This window comes from Podarcis gaigeae, assembly GCF_964106915.1.
Source record: "Podarcis gaigeae genome assembly, chromosome: 1".
NCBI classification, from domain to species: Eukaryota; Metazoa; Chordata; class Lepidosauria; order Squamata; family Lacertidae; genus Podarcis; species Podarcis gaigeae.
The window spans coordinates 15,168,661-15,188,593 of NC_139678.1; the positions used below are offsets into that span (position 1 = coordinate 15,168,661).

The window sequence follows — 19,933 nt, forward strand, 5'->3', positions numbered from 1 at the left end:
ACCACTTACAGATAGGTAGCCGTGTATCTGAAGAAGTGTGCATGCACACGAAAGCTCATACCAAGAACTGACTTAGTTGGTCTTTAAGGTGCTACTGGAAGGAATTTTTTTTGCTTTAACCTTAAACCACTGTATTGTTTCCATAAAATAGCAGCTTCTTTCCCCTGATACAAATCGGCATAACCCTGCCTATCAATACCAAGCAGGTGCCTTCTCTGCACTGTTTTCAGCGCTTGCTAAAAACATCCTTGTTCAGACAAGCCAACCTAGAAACCGAGGCGATTTAAATCTAAGTATTTCCAAGCAGGGCTGTAAACCTCTCTTGATTTTTAATGTGTTATCTTTCCGTAAACTGCTTTGCGATGGTTTGTTTGTTTTAACAAATCAAGCAGCGTATGAATTTCACAAAACAGATGAATAACGCCCCTGAAGCGCTTAAAACCCTTGAAAGCGCCGTACAAATGTGAACGGTCCCTCAGACTAATTTTCGTACTGCATTTTAAGATGTCAGAGGCGTAGCTTGTTTGTAAGGAAACTTAATACTGTATTTTTATATGGTTGCAGCCCGCTCTGGGACTTTGCAGTGAAGGGCAGGTAAGAAACCCTAATAATAATAATAATAATAATAATAATAATAATAATAATAATAATAATAATAATAATCAGCTATGACTCGGCGGCTCCCTTCTCCCCGGGCAACGGCTTCCAACGGTTGCGCAAGCGGCCAACCTGAGGGAAGCTTCCTCCGGACGACACGGCCCCGCCCCGCCCCTTCCCGGCCCCGCCCCTCGCCCTCCTTTCCCGTTGCCCGGATGGCCACAGCCAACGCATCGGGATCCCAGGCGCGCGTGCGCACGGGCGCGCCAGGGAGGGGTGTGCGAATGTGTGTGTGTGTGTGAGAGAGAGAGAGAGAGGCTACCGGCGTTAGTGGTAGCTCCCTCAGACCGTTGGGAAGGGACCACCGGTTCGGCGGCGGCGGCCTCTGTGGCGGCGACAGCAAACCCCCCCTCCCCGCCCGGCTTCTTCTCCACACATCCACACACGCACCGCCTCCTCCTCCTCCTCCTCGGTTGCCAGGAGAAGCGAGAGGGCGGGTCCGAAGTGGGAGGGACCGGCCCATGGACCAGCCGGGCCTGGAGCCGAGCCCGGAGGAGCTGCCGCCGCCGCCGCCTTCGAGGAAGGCCTGTGGAAATGCGGGCGTAGCGCGGAGGCGCAGCGGCCGTCGCCAGCGCCTCAGCCGGGCCCGGGGCGCCGGGTCTCTCGCCGGAGAGCGCTGAGGGAGGAAGCAGCCGGATGCTGCCGCCGCTGCCCAGAGCCTGAGGCGGCGCCTCTTTACTTTCCTCCCTCTTCCTCGGTCGCCCTCCTCTCTCTCGTCTTTCCCCCCCTGCCTCGCTTCTCTCTCGCTCCCTCAGCCTCGCGGCCTCTCCCTCCTTCCCGCCTGGTGGGCTCGGCCAGCCGCTCCGCTCAGCAGCGCCCGCCGCCACCATGTCGGCCAAGGTGCGGCTGAAGAAGCTGGAGCAGCTGCTGCTGGACGGGCCGCGGCGCAACGAGGGCGTCCTGAGCGTCGAGGCGCTGCTGGACCTCCTGGTCGGCCTCTACACCGAGTGCAGCCGGGACTCGCCGCTCCGCAGGGACAGGCTCGTCTCCGACTTCCTCGAGTGGGGTGAGAGCCGGGGACGCGAGGGGAAGCGAGGGGTGGGGGTGCTGTCTTGGGGAGGGATCGCCAGGGCTTGCTCTCGAGGAGCCACGGCGAGGCTCGGGCCCTGAATCGAAGAAGAAATACGAGGAAATCTCCGGTGGGGAGCGCAGGGTTTTTTTGGGGTGGGGGTGGGTGGGAGTTTTCGACGGAGGGGCAGATAGCTCCGGACCCACGCAGATGACTTTGTGCAAACCTGTCAGCTGAGGGCTGGGCCCAGGTCTGTTTGGAGAGGACGGGATAGTTTCGGGGCGGGGGGGAAGGTAAGGAAGAGAGCAAACTTTTAAGGAAAGGCGAGTTTTGATCGCACCGGGTTGGGAGTTGGAGAATGCTTCCGGGTGCTCGGGGGTGGTTTTTTTTAGGGAGCGGATCGGGAGAGGGATCTGACAGCGATGTGAAGGGACAATGGGCATGGTGCAACAACAGGGCCTGCATGGTGGTTGCATGAAGGAAGTGTTGGCCGGGATTGAGCAGGGAGAGCTGCTGCTCTTGCAGGGCCTATCCTAGTCCCAGACACAGGTATTGGTGTGGAGGGCGGCATCATAGCCTGTTGATGATTGTTCCATTAGGAGACTCTGGGAATGGTGACAACAATGAGGGCGAGGGAATGAGTGTTTAGTGGTGCTTGGCAAACAGAGGACACATCAAATTATAAAGCACGGCGTACATAAAGGAAGTGAAAGCTGAGGTGGTATACAGATTTGGAGTATGTGTGGGGATACTTCCAGATTATTAAGTATAAAATCTTACACATGGAGAAATGGGGCTAGGAGCAGTGAAGGGACAAATGGCACCTCTTGGGCTTGCAGTGGGAAATGGGATACAATATTATTAAGGAGATGATGAGTAGCACAAACATAGGTTAGAGTGAGCCTTGAAATAAGAGGGATCAGTCAGTGAGCTGTCCGGCAATGGGTTTTGTCAGCCTATGGATTTGCTGGTGATGGGGTGAGGAAGTTGGGTGGGGTAGGAAAAGCATTGACTCATGAATAGAAGTAGCAAGGATATGGAAGAAAGATAATGATGCATATGCAAGATCAGGAACAGGAACTTTGCTGGGGTGTGGAGGGCTGGAATTGTATAGCGAAATTTTTCGAGATATGGAGCAATAATGCGTGATCCAGGTAGAAGCAAGGACTGTCCAAGATCTTGGTCAAGGAGGGTCTTTTGAGGAGAATATGTTACGTGGTTTGTGAAAATGCTGCATGCTGGTGGCAGTTTGGATAAATATTGTATTGGAAATAATTGATGCTATTACCTAGCAGAAGCAGCTCCCAGCAAGGAAGTACTACTGTTCTGTAGGAGTACAGAAATATAGGCAGAAATATATAAATATGGTTGTAAGAAGAAGATTTTCACCTACTGGCCGATAAAGTGGTAGAGTGAGGGAACCTGATTCTATCATAGCAGAGTTGGATGGCATATTGGGAGAGTAAATTCAGAATTAGCCTTCATATAGGTAATCTAGATGAATGATTATCTCCCCTTCCCCAATTTGGGGAGAAAAAGCCCTCTTGACTGTTGGTTACAGTAAGAGATGCTTTTCCAAATTGGGGAGCAGGAGGATAGCATTTGCCAGCATTCTGGATTGGGAGTTAAGCTGTTGTAGCTAATGGACCTCTTGATATACAGCAGTAGTTTTCAACTTTTCCAGATGTGGGACCCACCTTTCAGTCAAACTGTGCATTTTCTTACCATACTTGTCATATTTGCATGGTGGAAGTGTTCCTGTTGCAGTCCACCTTAAATCAGATCACAATCCAGTAGTGGGTCCCTACCCATCAGTTGAAGGCAAGTGATTTAAAGCTTGAGGTCGAACTTTTTGGAGCACAACTTGATGGACTGGATTTCAAAGTTGTTGCATTACTAAGTAATTGGTTTACTTATGAGTTTTGAAACGATGTGGGCCTAACTGTGTATTCTGGTTGTCTGCAGTTTTGGGCTGCAAGTTGATCTGGAGGCTACACGTGACAAATTCTCCAAGTGGGAAGAGATTCCATGAATTATGGTGGTCATGTGGCAACTGACCAAGTGATTTCTTTTGTCAGCTGACCTGCCTGGAAGCAATAATGAGCCTTCCTATCAGCAAGGATTAGACAGGAAATTAGAAATTCATAAACCCCCTTCTTGGGAAATTCCAGGATATGGTACTGAGGGGGACGCCAGTTCAGAAGTACAGCACCTACAGCTGAGGTGCAGCTGAGAAAATGTATGCATGTTGTGGAGAGAAAAAAAGCTTTTGTTTATACATGCTTTCAGATGAGCTCTTCTGTGTTTTGACACTGTTGTTGCGCTGATACTGTATGTTATTTAACACTGGCTAAAGTGTTTTGCACCAAAAGGAATAAAAAAATGAAGATAAATAAAAATGTACGTAGAAAACACAGCAGTGAAATATCCTCGGCTTGGTGCCAAGCTAAGCTTAGCCTGAAATGCCAAGTTAATCCCATGACCTTTCTTAGCCTGTTCTACCTGGAATGGGTGGAGAGAGAGGAAAGGAGAAGCAGGCAGTCAAGTTCCACTGTTTCAACAGTATTTCATATCCTATTCTGTCAGATTTGTTAGGGATATGTTTGTGAGTAAATGTTCAATGCACTAAGTCAGTTTTGCACAATCCTCATGGTATTTTTTTGCTAACTTTATTTTAATTTTTTAAATTTTATACAGAATACACAATAATTGTGTTTTGTGATCATAGTTTTAAGCATGATGACAGTGAAAAGTCTGCAGCAATTAAACAGACTGAAGCAGCAAAAAAGGACCGAGAATTTATTTTTTTAAGTTACTTTGTAAAAATAATAATAGAAATATAAATCAGCATACTGTTTTTAAATTCTGAACGTTACATTTTCTTGATTCTGAAAGTACTTTGTCTGCTTCTAGATAGATCCAAAGGAAACTGGAAATAGTTTCAGAATTTGTTTTTGACCAAGATTTATTGCTAAGGACAACTTCCATTCAGTAAAAAGTTGTCAGGTGGGGAACCAACATTTAAGAGTATCAGTGCTCCATTTTGCTTCTTTCAAAAACGATCCCTTTTCTCCCAAATGGTTGTTGTTGTTTTGCTCTGTTTTTGTTGGAAGACTTCTTTTAAAAAGTGTCAGAACTTCCCTAGAAAGAGCTTCATGTAATTTTGGAGAAGTATTTCTTACTCAGTCTTAGTAAAATGTGAACAGCTGGCTCTCAATTTCTGTAGGGACCATTGCTCTTTGTTATACATTAACCAACTAAGAGGATTCACTTCCTGGAGTCATCTGTATTGGCGTCAATAATTGCCAACTGAATAATTAAACACTGTCCAGCATCTGCTTTGGAAGCCCACCACATTGATTGCTTGTTTTGTGGCAGAAATATGGTGCACCTCCATCATGAGTTCTGTGTATTTGTGTAAACCAGTTGATGTGGATAAATTGTTGTAATATAGTTTCATGAAGGGAAAAGTGTTCTTGCACGTGCAGGTCATTTTTGTGTATTGGTTGACAGAGGAAATTGACAGGCATATTTCTGGAAGTGAACACCTTTATATTCTGATACCAGTTCAGTAGCTTCCATGTCATCATTGTATGACTGATGAATGTTTTAAAAAAGCAGAAAAGATTTACACCTACTATTTTAAAAGCAGTTACTACAGTTCAAAATGAAGTAACTTAGTGAAGGAAAAATTAGCTAACTGATTTTATTTTATATATGACTTGTTACATCCTAAAGTCTCTGGGATAGTGACATAGGTTAATCACTGTCATCTTGCCCTACACACATCCTATTCTTGGCCATGAGTGTGAAAATTAATAATACTTGGATACTTCTGTGTTTAGGTTTGGCACTCCCTTCAATCAACTGGTGAAATATTGTCAACTGATTACACACTTTACTGAAATCCAATGCTGTTTTGTAAATAAGTCCACAAAAATTTCTAGCTTGATAAGAGGCCAGCAGCCTGTGTTTCCCTGCTGGCTGGAGAGTAGGAGAAACCCTCTTTCCATGATCAGCATGGATATGCAGGATGCTGCTCTCTTAGCAGGCAGCCCTTTTTTAAAGTGTTCTACAAAACAGGTTGGTCAAGGAGGGACTGGGCTAAGGGATGGGCTTTCCCCACAACTAGCATGGAAACTGAATCTGTCTGGTGGTGGAGAAATGCAAAGAACCTTCCCTCCTTTGCCAATCCACTCACTTGTCTGTATGGAATTTCTAGTTACTTGTGACTACCAGGCTACTGTTTAAATACAAGGCTGGTTAAATAGCCCATTAAACCAAGAATACTATTCTGTCAGTACATCTTAATTTTTTGTTTGTTTGATCATGTCAGCAAAGAGAGGAGAGTTCTTTGTCTTCTAACCTGCAGCAGTCTGGGGCAGATCTAGCAGCATAACAAAGCTTCTACTTGCCTCCTGCTATTCCTGCAGTAATCTCTGAACAGAAGCATAAGGACCACCCATGACTCCATCTTCCTTGCTGCAGGAACCATGGAGTTCCCTTTTTTATAGACTGACTTATCTGTGCTGTAAAGTTCCTTGTGAAGCATTTAGAAAGACTTCAGTTATTGAAAGAACTGGAGGTATTCATTCATTTTATTTGTATGCCGCTTTTCCACACACAAAAATCATGTTCTAGTGTGTAGTTAATTAACACTCTCCTGAACTCTTGTATCGGTGCAACATCCTGATTCAATTCTGATGTGGGCAGTGACCCATATTGTGACCCTTAGCACCCATTTCTACCCACATTTGCCTTGTTTAGCAGACTATAGCATCAGAGTGAAAGTAGTTTTTTTTTAGAGTAATTGAAATGCATGTGTGAACCACCATCTGGTGCTATACAGGATAACTGGATGTGTTTAAAGCCCATTACAAAAAAGTACATTTCAAACTATTATCCTAATACTTAAACAGAAATTTCTGTTAAAGGCCCAAGTTATTTCTGTGACTTGCCATCTCCCATTAGGCTACTAGTGCTTATAAGGAAACAACAAGGAAATTCCTAGTTGTTGAACATCCTGAAATTTGTCAACACTCTTCTATGCAACTATTAGTGACAGGCCACAAACCCTTAGCAAAGCTCTTCGGTCTTTTTAGAAGAAACACCATATTGATAACCTATTACTTCACCTATTAAATGGTACATATATTTTTAGTTTCACTCTGGCAGAGTTAGCAAATAGTTGAACATTAATTCAGATGGTTGATGCCAGCGACCAAGATACTTCAAATAGTGAAGTGCTATAGCTTTAGTGGAAGAGTTAGATACTTTGCATTTAGAAGATTTCAGTTCCAGTTTTTGGTATGCTACAACTGAAGGGTTATCAGGATTGGGAATTATTCCTGCCTCACACCTTGGAGAGCTGCTGCCAGTTGGACTAGTCAATATTGGACTAAATGAATGGTCTGATTCAATACTGGACAACTTCGTATGTTCAGGTGTATGACTAGCAACAGCTATTTTTATTAGTTCAGAGAAGCAGAATGTAGATATCAATTGTTGCTCTGAATTTGTTAGTTGAGGTTAGAATTGCTTTTGTACTTTCATGAAAATCTGCTCTGGGAGATTGGGACAGGGGCCCTCTGGAATAGCATGGGAGGTGGCTGCAAGGGAAAAAAGGAAACTGGTAAAAATTATTCCCTCCCCTTCTGCCAGCTGGAGCCTTTTCCGTGTTGGAGTCCCTTATGTGAATGGAAGGCACCTTTCATTTTGCAGAATGGTAGCTTGGGTTCCAAGCCAGTGCATATTGGAACAGGTGGTAGCACTCAAAAAAAGACGAGTAAACTGGTGCTTGGTTTTATAAACTATTACACGATTTGAGTGTGCATTATTTTCATGTTGAAGATTTGAGTAGCCTCTGCATGCACATAGAACTCGGAGCTCTTCTGTGTAAGTTAAAATATGGAGCATGAAGTGCTTTGGGGAAGGACAGTGCCTAAGCACAGTTTGATTCTACATTGTTCTTACTCTGCAAGGGTTGACTCGAAGGCATGAAAATGTTTCATTTTCCCATCTGAGTGTATTGGAGCATGGAAGTTGAGGTGGGATGGAATGGCATACACATGAATGGGTATGGCAGAAGGACAGAAAATAGTTTGATGAGATGGGTTATCTGCACTTCCATTATTTGAAGGATACAGCTGAGTGTGGCATCATTATTTAACATCTGTCCAGCACAGAAATTTCAACTGCTATTTAAGCCATTTAGGAGAATTTGGAAATCAACAGCAACATATCTGTTTAGTACTTGAAGATTTCTTGTTTGAAACTCTGACCCACAGAAAGCAAGAAAAGACAAAGTATATTGGGGTTTTATAGGTGTCATATACATTGGCCTGTTTAGATGCTGCATTCTGATTGTCCAAACCATGATTTGGAAGATTGGGAGTAGCCTACGTGCCTTCCTGCTCCATCGTTTTCCTCCTTCCCTCTCACAATACACTTCATTTGCACACAGTGCTAAACAAGACCATTGCATAGTATGAGGGTTCAGTGTGAGGAGAGCATGGCTGCTGTGCTTCTCTCCCAGTCTTCCTTTTGCTGTGTGTGATTCAAGCCATGGTTTTGTGGCTTAGCATTTTGTCTACTCCTGGGCTTATAGTTGGACTTTCTCTGGACAAACCATGAACTGTAAACCTAAGAACAAAGCTTGTTTGCAGCTGATGGCTTGTCTGGAGTGAGACAGACCATAAGCCTGTGTTTGGATGAACTGCTAAGCCAAATCATAGCTGAACACACAGCTGTGCAACAGGAGATAGCAACAGAAACAGCAGCAGGACTGGAAGAGGAGCAAAGTGATCTTGATCTCCTGTCTTTGAGCTTGCATGTTCACAGTAAGCCATAGTTCCGTTTCACTTTTTGTGAAGCTCAGATTTTTCTCCTTCATTTCCTCTAACTGAGGCTTGTTGTGATGTCCAAATGAGATTATGGTTAGTGCTAACCGTCAAACCATAGCTTGCAAGCTCATTTCATGCCATAGTTTCAAATTATGGTCTGGAGGCTTATGTTAATAGTAGATTTTTTTAAAAAGGTAGCAATTTGAGGCCATTTTGGCTTGCTTTCCTACATAAAATGTACTCAGAAATGGCAAACCAAAATCTATTGTTTCTAGGAATATTATTATAAAACACAACCAATTTAAAAATGGTATGAACAGAAACAAAGCTAACTTTTAAACCACTTGGAACAGGTAAAAATAGAAAACTTGCACATCAAATGTCTGTCTACATAAAGAAGTTTTCACAGCCCACCTAAAACTGGGAAGAGAGGAGCCCTATAAGAGTTATCCAGGAAGAGTTGTGGTGCCATCCCTGAGAAGGTCCTGTCCTCAGTTTTGTCCAGTTTATGGGATAGAGAGCAGGCCATCATTAAGATTTGGGTAGGTTGGTTCAGATAGGTGAAGGCAGCTCTTGGGGGTAAACTTGTTCTGGATCATGAAGGGGGTTAAAAAATTAGTACCAGCAGTTTAGATTGATCTCTGAAATGTGTAAGTAACAGTGGACGCAGAGTCAACACACTATAATCTGATTGTTGAGCATGACACAGGATTTTGTCAGCTATGTTTTATGCAAGTTGTTGTTAGTGATCTAGGCAGCCGTAGGTAGAAAGCACTGCAGTAGTCCAGTCTGTTTACAACTAAGAGTATGAGTTACAGAGCCCAGGTCCATTTATTTCAAGTAATTGTCAGTAATTTGCTTGAAACAGAAAGTAAGTACATAGCCATAAAAGATTCAACCATCAACATACAACATAAACATATAGACAAAGCTTACGTAATAGTTGGTGTAAAATGAGGCTGTGGCTGTCATTTCCTGCCTCCATATCTTATGGTGGTTCTCCCACTTACAGCGCTTACGCTTAGATGACTGGGGTGATCGTAATGCATAGCAATATATGGAAACTTTTATTAATTTTATTAATTAAATTTATATACCACCTTTATCTTCCAAGGATTTCAAGGTGGTGTGCGTGATTCTCCTCCTTCCCATTTCATCCTCACAACAACCCTGTGTGATAGCTTAGGCTTAGAAATGGTGACTGACCCAAGGTCACCCAGTGAACTTCATGGCTGGGTAGGAATTGAAACCCTGCAGGACAAGGGGGGGTGACCTTGGTCCCCAGCCTCTCCATAGCTATTGACAACATAGATCATGGACTGGGAATTGGAGGCACGGTGCTACAGTGGTTCCAGTCCTATCTACATGGCCAAGTTCAGACAGTGCCATTGGGAAAGTGCTTTTGGGCCCTTTGTCAGTTTTGCTATGGGATACAGAAGAGCACTATTTTATCTCCAGTGTGATGTAATATCTTTTTGAAACTCCTGGAGGCAGTCATTAGGAGATTTGGGGCAAAGTGCCATCAGTATTTCCTGTGTCTGAGAAATTACCTTTTTACTTAATATGTTGGACGATACTTATTTACATGCATCAATGTAGTTATTATCTTCACATAATTATTCAAACTTTATATCATATGTTGCTGGGACAATTATGATGGTGGTATATAAATGTGGACAAAATGCTAAAATCATCATTTTATTTTCAAGCTACATTAGAAATGGTTGCTTCCATGTCTTGTGGAAATCTATCGTTCTTGTAATAGGAACCAGTGAAAGCACAGCAGCACATAACCATGGTAGATTTATTTTTTAAAAAATAATTTTTATTAATTTTCAACACAAATATAAAATCTTATCCAAATTTTCACAAATTTAACTCTGTTTGGACTTCCTTCAGCTTCTCTGACAATCATCCGTATTTACCTCTCAGTTACGCATTTCTTCTATTTTATATTGCCATTAGTCTTCCCTCCCACTATCTATTTCTTTTTAACAATATATCTCAACTTTCACAGTGCTTCTTTAAACCCCACTAGCGTTGTTTGCACAATAACCATGGTAGATTTAGCTGGTTTTGTCCATAAGGAAGGAAATCCCTAGACTAAAGTGGTGAGAAAGGGAGACTATTAAGATAGTGTTTGGAGCATCTTAAACTAATGCCTGATAAAGCTCAGAATATCAATCGCATAACTTTGATATCATTATACATTTAATTTTAAATCATATGTTAAAGTTCTAATTATAAATATTTGTGTTGGATTTTTACATAAAACATAATCACTATTATTATTATTATTATTATTATTATTATTATTATTATTATTATTATTATTTCTATACTGCCCTTCATCCTAAGATCACGGGGCGGTTTACAATATAAAAACAAAAAATATGTACAAACCATAATAACAAACAAAAACAATGCCCACCTGTATTATTATTTATTAAATTTCAGTTCTGAAGTTTGCAAAACTTTTCCAAGGAAATGTTTTATGGTGATTCATACACTGGATCATGCTGGAAGGTTCAGCACAAGCAATAGGAAGTCACACAGAGTGTAGTTAAACTATAGAATTTACTACTACAAGATGTAGTCATGGTCACCAGCTTGGATGCCTTTAAAAGCCGATGGAAACATGAAGCTGCAAAATCCTTTCTTGTGGAAACTTACTGTTAGTCAATATTTCACATTTATTTTTTATTTTATTGCTCTGATATTTGCAAAATGGGTGTGTGGGTGATTTCAGATTGGTGAGCTGTTTATAAAGGAACATTTCTCCTCTGATTCCAAGAGACTTTCAACAGTGAAGTCTTAAAATGTATAAACAGTTAAATAAGAAGTAGGTCACACAATGAGAATAAACAGATGATTGAACACTATTCTTTCTTCTTCTGATATGATTAAATTATCACAAGCAAGAACACATGATCAAATGTCTTATATCTGATTAATGTCAATTTTTTATGTACAGTGAGGTTATTCCTATAATGAAGCACTGCTTCAAAATATACTGGGAGTATATTAATAAAATTACACATACACACTGGAATGGACAGAATATCCTTTCAGCAAATGAAAATAACTAAGAAGGGTGAAGGGAGTCTGCTTGTAAATTTGTTCTTCTTCCCACTCCATTTCCCATATGGTTCTGGTGAGCCCCCCAACTCTCTGTAGCAGCTTTACAGCGGCATGAGGTTGTGGGGAGGAACTGATGAAAATACTTCCCCTTACGCTTTCAGGAGGATTGTCCCACTCATGGAACTCTGGATCTTACCCACCATTAATAAAGTAGAACTTAGATTTTTCTCTGTTTATAGGAAAAGGTTGAGTTATATGTTTGTCAAAAGACTAGAAGTTTAAATAAAAGTATTTGCTTCATTTTTCCTTGTATTTTGCTATTTCCTCTTGGAAAACAGCAGTGATTACTGATTCTGTGAAGAAAGCAATGATACAGTTTGCTATAATGATCATGTTCAGATAGCTACACCTATTTCTTGCTAGCAACAGCTATAATTTAAAAAGGCATTTTCATACTGCTTAGTTAGATGTAATTCTTAGTTAGATGTAAAGCTCAGGATTACATTTAACTAAGAATTACGGTACCTTTGTGGTCGTGTGCCACATGGCCAGCTTAACATTTACCGGTAAATTGCATACCCGGTTACTGTCTAGTGTGCTACACTGCAAATGGAGGTGAGGCAATCCAGTTTAAATTAGATGATACGTACGTTGAATGTTGCACAAGTACATTTTCCCCTATGTAATAATTTTCATATATATTCATATGTGTTTTTTGTGAGTATGCTCTATCTCATGTTTCCGTTAGGCTTGAAAAACTGTTTCTTACATTTTTTCCCAAGAGTGTAAGGTAGTTATGCTGGAAGAAATAGGTCTTAGATCATTGAAAAATGACTCTTGATGGGTTACAAGAGCTTTTTAAAAAAGAGTCTAGTTCAGATAGCAATGTCTTGTACTGAAATACAGAAATAAATGAGTAATGTACTCTCCTAGATAACATGTTATAATTTAGAACTGATCAACTTATTTAAAATACAGATGTGTTTTAAGTGCCATTGTACTTGTTCTATTTTTACTGTGGAACTGGACATTTTTGAGGCAGCACAATAGTCTTAATGCCACGTTTGCCTTAATAAGTTTATTTATTTATTTTACAGTTAATAGATGGGATGGGTGCAGTGTAACCTGTCATGCTGGAACTTGCAGGAGTGTTTGTTGCTGTGCCCTTCATGTTCTTTCTTCTTTGTGTGCTTGGAGCAAGAGTATAAAACAGCAGCCAGCACCCTTCGTTTTCATTCTACCGTTCAGTTGGATCCGATTATTCAGCTTTATAATATATTGATGTTGCTAAAAGTGCTTGGCTGCTCCTACATAAAAGATTCTATCCATTTTGATGCCACTTTCAACGTTTTGGATTTTTAAAATACAGTAGCTGTAACCCACCCTCGGATCTTATAGTGAAGGGCAGTTGAGAAAATGAATTAATAATAATAATAATAATAATAATAGTAATAATAATAATAAGTAATAATAACTGATCATTTGGTAGATTGCACACATTAAGTTTCTTTCTGGTTACAGTTATTTTAGGACAGTGAACCTGTTTTTTAAGAATCTCTCATGCTGCTTACATTCCAAAAAGTCAGTTCCATTTTTTAATACTGTAAATCTCTAAAATTGCATGCACTTTCACTCTGCAGGTGCCAGTGTTAAGTGCATAGGTGTGTTTAAGACCTGCAAAATATATGTTAAAATGAAAGCCCTGAGAAGAAATGCATTAGGTCTCTGGGGCTGCTGCAAAAATGCTCATCTGGTGAAGACTGAAGTGGGTGACAGCTGGTAGAAGATAATGGATTATTTCTTAGTTGGGGGAAGAGGAGTGGATGCATCCTCCCTCACAGCCTCTTGAAATCCTTGTGGATGGATACTCTTCCTGGTTCTTGAGTGAGAAAGATGGAAAATTGTACAATGTTCACTTTAAAGCTTCTTTACATATAAGGAATGTAGACACAATAATATATTCACTAGATCAGGCATGTCCAACTCTATAGAGACTATGATCTACCATAGTTGTTGAGCTTTTTTTAGGGGGGAGATACGAGAGTTGTTGAGCAAGTGGAAATAGCACCGGTGGCGGGATGTCGAGATCGCTAAGGAGCAACCGGGCAAACTCTTTTTTTACTCCTGTGATTGACCTGCGGAACCCTGGGGATCTACCTGTCAATCGCGTTTGGGCATTGCTGCACTAGATATAACAATTTGTAGAATAAATTGAATTAATTCTACTCTAATAATATATACTGTCTAGGAATAGTTTTTTTGTCTACATTGAGCTAGGGTTGCTATATTTCAGAAAATGAAAATCCAGACACAAAAGATGTTGAGCAAAATTTCAAATAAATAAATATAAGTTTTTATTGTATTTTTAGGAAATTCGGCAAAAAACAACAAGACTTCCAATATGAACTGCCATACGCCCAGGTTTCCCCTGGACATTTTAACCAGTTTTTGAAAATTTCGCCTGAATTCAATTTTTGCCAGACGAAACCTGTCTTTGTCTGGGGAATTCCAGATGTATGGCAGCCCTACTTTGAGCCTTCTATCACATACTATAATGCTGCAGATAGTGTTACTATACTGCGTTTGGACATTTAGCTTCTTCTTGTCCTCTTATGAAACTGGTCAGTTTTTTAATGATAAATGTATAACCAGCTTTCTAGGGAAACACTTCCAAGAAAAGCATAATTGAAATAAGATGAGATCACTCATTAATCCAAAGCCCTTAGATTGGAAACTAGACAATATCATTACTGGAACTGAGAGCATCAAATTTGTTGTGATACCTTTAGAACATGTTTTTCATTGGGGACAGGAATGAAATCTCATTTTAAGAAGTCATGACAACAAAGGGCATTTGGTTCTGGAAATTCCATGTGGACATTCTTTTGAATTGCCACCTGGGAGGCAGAAACTAAGAAAACTCAGAATATATAAGTATTGCACAACCTGTGTGTTGCCATCAACTTAACACCTGGTTCCCCATTCCAAATGCAAAATAATCTTTTTTTTATGTACTTGTGAGTCCCTGCCCACAAGAAATGCTAGGAAGAGCTTGGCCAAACTAAAGTACTCTTTGAATGGACAAGGGAGAAGCACTTTGTACATGGATAGGAACATAGGAAGTTGTAAGCTGACTATTGGTCCTTCTTGCCATTATTCTCTCTGTTTTAGTCTGGAGTTTTCCTCTAGCCCTACTTGGAAATGCTAGAGGTCAAACCTGGGACCTTCTCCATGCATAGCAATGATCTATCACTGAGCTGCACCCAAATGAGTATCTGTATCGCTGTAGGAAGGCAGGAAAGACTAGTTACCTAATCCACACATTTTTAGAGTAACTGAGCAGTAATCTTAAGCATTAGTTTCATGGCTCTCTTGCTGCATTTTCCTAAACCCAATTTAATGTGAAAAGTTTTCTGGAACATGCAGCTAGGAACTTAGGAATGGCTCAGCTATATTCAAGTTCTGTAGAGCTTTTCTAGGAATGATGTGTATACTAAGAACAAGCGTTAGGGCAAATCAGTGGTGCTCTAAAGAGACTAGTGCACAAACACACATGCAAATAGTGTTGAATCCTACAAGTTCTTGCTGCCTTCTGATCATTGTGGAGAAGGAATTGTGGAAAACAAAAGAGGACAAGGGGAAATGTTGCTTCTCTCCTTCTCTGTGTATGTAAATTCAAAATAGATTAATCATGTAATTGTATCCCATTGCAATTCAATTAAAATCCAGCTGCATCCAGAACTTGTGAACTCTCATAATTTTGCTGGCTTAATCCCAGCTGCTAAAAACCTGCTGAAATAGAAAAGTCTCATAATGCTTCCTGAAAATATTTGAACTTTGGCAATCTTCCCAAAAGAGGTGTGTTACAGAATAGTCCCTGAATACCCTTCTCTGTCTATTTGAAGGACTAGCAAAAACAGAATATTCTCCATTTGTTAGCCATTGTTAAGAGATCAGGAGTATTCCTTACCTCTTTTGGCTTAACCATGGCTTGTTGCTAACCATGAATTCCCTCTTAACCAAGGTTTGCAGAACAGCTTCAAACAAAGAAGTTTTCCTTTCTTCTGATTGCACAAGCAACAACAGCAACAGTATTTCTAAGCTGAGTGGTAGATAGCTTCATCTTCTGATAATTTAGTAAGTCTTTCAGCTACTTTCTGTGGCTCTTGCACATTGTAGTGAAATGTGTTGGAGTTGCCATCACTTTTTCTTTTTAAATACAATGCTCATCAGGAGAAGGGCAACTTGTAGAGTAAATGCATGCATTACAGGGCCCTGTAAAGAGTTATGCTTAGCTCTGCATTATTACTATTTTAATCACACTTTCACAAGAACCAAGACCCCTTAAGCAATTCTGAATAATTTGTTCAGGATACTTTTCTGTTCAAAATGAATGTCATTGTTTTACTTTTGAGTTCCCATTACAGTTCACTTTACAATAGAGAGTCTCTCTAGTTTGTGCCAGTTGTGGTTTTGTTTTCTCATTGTTTCTGCTAGCCAGGAATAAAAAACAAATGTAAAAAGGTTGTCTTGTTTAGCTAATCCCCTTGTATATTTACTGCAATGTGTATTTTTTTTAAAAAATGGTGGATGGTGAGTACTTGATATTCTGAAACATCATTTGTGTTCCATGAAATCTTTTTATTTCCGGTGCCTGACTCTCTCTGTTAATCCCACTGCTAAAAGGAGTTGCACTAGGCCCTTATGTTTTACTTTAGCTGCTGCATCATCAAAGAATGCCTACACTGGAATAGGGAGAATTATTTCCTGAACAATCTCAGACAATCCTGCAAAGACTTCAACCTGAAAAATCAGTACGTGTTCATAGATGTAGCAATATTCCCGTAATGTTACATCTCTTCCAGCACATACGGCCTGGAGGACATAATGTGTTAGCTTCTGTAGGGTACTAATGCAGGTTCAAGGTGATTTATGAATGTAGGAGCAGGGTAAAAGCCTTTAACAGTTGTTAAGAATTGGGAAAGGGCAGTAACTCAGGTGTGCAGCAATTGACTTGTATTCAGAAGGTCCCAGGTTGAATATCCTCTGACTAAAACCCTGGAGAGACACTGCCAGTCAGTGTCAACAATACTGAGCTAGTTGGGCCAATGGTCCAAGCTCAATATAAGGCAGTTCCTATATTCCTGATGCTTGAGTCCGACAGATGGTGGAATGGAAAAGGATGCTCACAAACAAAGCTGGTTACTATCAGAAAACTACGGTGATTCCAAAGGATTGAGAGAAGGGTGTGAGATTGATTTGAAGATAGATATTGTCAAACGGAGGTAGGACAAATGCAACTATTAGAAGAACATCCCACATGGTTGTACAGTTAGTGATTTCATGATTTCCTATCCTGCTTTTTCACTCAGTGGAGCAATTAGGAAGGCTAATGTTTTCAAAAGACCATAAAATTACAATAATAGGGTTCAAATGCACAACAAAAGCACCAGCTTTCAAACCAAAGCACCAGGGGGAGAAAAGATCACACAGATATGAGCTGAAAAGCACACACACACAAAGATTGTACTTCTGAGTGAGGTGAGACACAGCAGGCCTTTTCTCGTCTGTGGTACAGGAGCTGACAGTCCTTTAGGTCAGAGGTTTTCAGCTTTTTTGAGTCTATGGCTCCCTTGACCATCTACATTCTTCAGCACCCTGTGGGGCTCAGGAGCCCACTTATGTCACCCCTTGCCTGCAAAGCTGGCAGCCTTTCAATCTTTTTCAAACACCCTCCCTTGTGGAGTGTTCCCTCAGCCTCCTCTCCCCTCTCCTTGGGAGTCCTCTGAGCCCCCTCCCCAAAGAAAGGTGCCTCCTCACACTGCCCCACAGGGGCCTGGGAGGCACCCCCTGGTCAGCCCCAGAGGCACCATTCGCCTGCGGAGCTTGTAGCCAGCAGCAAACAGCTGTGTAAGCCTTTGGGTGGCAGAGATGCAAGAGGCCATCAGAGGAGGGAGGGAAGGAAAGAGGGACAGAGGCCAGTGTTGTCCGTGACACCCCGACCATCATTAAAGGTACTCCAGGGTGCAACGGCACGCTGGTTGAAAACCACTGATTTTGGTGCTCCCAGGCCTATTTTGTACCTGTTGCTTCTAGCAGAGTCTTTTGTATTATGGCTGTTGCCTTGTATGGTAGGGCAGCAATTTATACACATTTAACTTACGCACATTCAACTTTATGTGCGTGGCAAAAAACAACAACAAAAAACGTAAAAAATTGGAAAGGGGGCCCGAGTTCCAGGAAAAATGACGTTGACAACCCCACTGGCATTGAGCCCGATGTATTTTGACTATATGCCATTTTGGCTTTAGGCGCAATCCCCAGAATGTAACCCCTACATAATTTGTCATCAATTTATTAATTGCCTTCTGCACAATTGTCTTAAGGCAATGTACAATAAAAACAGCAACAAAGCTAACATTTCTTAAGGGTAGGCCAGTGCGAAAAGCCATAAAATGGTGGACAAACAAGCACGCTCAGAAAGGGACACCACCCTTGTAGAACTTGCAGTTTGCTAAACAAATAAACAAAAAGTCTTGTAAAACACTGTTTTTGGCCAACATTCATCACAAATGTAAAAGTCCTCAATTGGAGTCTTTGGATAGCTTTCATCACTGCAAGTGTTACAGCTAATAGCAGCAATGAGTGCCTCTCATGTGTCTTCATGGCTTTTTGCCCAAGGCAGGGGTTTGACTTTCACAAACCTTTCAGTTAGAATTCTGTCTAAGGAAATGAAACAGGGTGTGGGACAGAGTTGAAGATGGCTGGTTGTGTATTGCCATTTATTAAGAGAAAGTACAGTGAACAGAAAGGCGTGCCACACCTACGTGTTCTCTGATCATTGCTCTTTGGTAGTTATCTTTAGTAGGAAATAAGTTCTGTATAAATCTTTAGACTGTGTCCCAACAGTAAACACAAAACTGCTTTTACTTTCAGCAAGCATTCTATAGAAAACTTCTCCTTTAAGGAGGATTATTCTCAAATCTCATTGACTTCTAGTTTCAGATTTATCGTGCTGTGTTACTGAATTGTAAGCATAAAGTACCCACCTGTTCAGAAAGTCAGTTATATTTATAGCACAGAATAGTGGTATTGTAATTCCCAGATACTATAGAAAATCTGTTTAGCAATAATTTAGCTTTCTCCTCTTTAACAAAAAGTAATCTTAATTTCATTTCTAATTTAAAGTTACATTTCACAAAAAATACGAACATAAGAATTCCTCATCAGTTCAGTCCAGAAGGAATGCTAAATGCCTTATTATTATTATTTTATTATTTTATTATTATTAAAAGACTATCAGTGAAGTGTTCTCAGATTTCATTAATTAGAGAAAAGAACTGTTCAATATTAGCCAAATGTCAGATCCTAGGGTTATTGTCCTGTCTCTGCCAAAGCACATGGAGACAAGCCTCCCACCCTGTGTTCCTGGGCAATTCAGGGCACTTGTGTGGTGATTGTCACAGCCTCCACTGAGAGCTTGGTCTGGGGAGCTGTCTAAGTGGTGGCTGGAACTGATGCAGCAAGTTTTACTGGATGATGCGTCTGAAGGGATGTGAAACGCACCACAAGGATGCCACTCCTCAGCAAACAGTGACATAGCAAACAGTCGTGGCTGGAAACAACTGAGGGTTCATTTTGCTGTTTTCTCTCTCGTCATGACAAGTGCAGAAACAGTATTCCACGTACTCACAACATACCTTAAAGTGCAAAACCAAAAGCTTTAAAACAGATGCTTTATTTATTTATTTAGGAGTATTTATACCCCACCTTTTAACTGAAGTTCTTGTGGCAGCTTACAATAGCTCTACAACACAATAAAATAAACAGTGATACACCAGTCACTACCAGCAGGGCAAAGGTAAGTTCCCCATTCCTTTGTTTCAGCACATGCCATTCTGCAGCTGAATCTTCTGGCTATTGAAGCAGCTGTAAGTTTGCCCCACGTGACTTCTTCACTAGGTGGGTGCTCTTTATGTCCCTCACAGCCCCAGGCCTCGTGGAGGTGCTATAGGTGTACACTATACAGGAGGTGCTGGGTGGAGCAAAGATGTTACATGCCTTCCTGCTGAACCCTAGTGCATAAATCAACATAAGGTTTGGTGTTTTGACATACACAGGAGCTTGAGCCTCCCTTGGCAGCTGTCTGTGCCTCTGTAGGGAGAGTTGCCTGCCCTACAGCTTTGAAAGCTACTAGTAATGAGTATAGATGTACTGTTTATCAGATAGGTTATTAAACTAAAGCAGGTTATGGCAAGTTACAACGCAGTAGGTATATTGTCAGTGGCACGCTATGCCTCTGATACCCACAAAACACAATCAGTTTAAGGGTTTGGCAACCCGG

At 41.1% G+C, this 19,933-nt stretch overlaps 1 protein-coding gene across 8 annotated transcripts in view; it reads left to right on the forward strand.

The window, feature by feature from the left end:
- Positions 1-941: 941 nt before the first annotated feature.
- The window catches only part of CDC42BPB (CDC42 binding protein kinase beta), a 99,555-nt gene continuing 80,563 nt past the window's right edge, over positions 942-19,933 (forward strand). For 6 of the 8 annotated variants that reach the window (XM_083730534.1, XM_083730535.1, XM_083730538.1 and 3 more), the window contains exon 1: positions 1,165-1,663. In XM_083730534.1, coding sequence (XP_083586660.1) covers positions 1,486-1,663 — 178 coding nt within the window. In that variant the 5' untranslated portion in view covers positions 1,165-1,485. Of the gene's footprint in view, positions 1,664-19,933 lie in introns of all 8 variants that reach the window. The other 2 variants (XM_083730536.1, XM_083730537.1) reach the window with 2 other exon arrangements.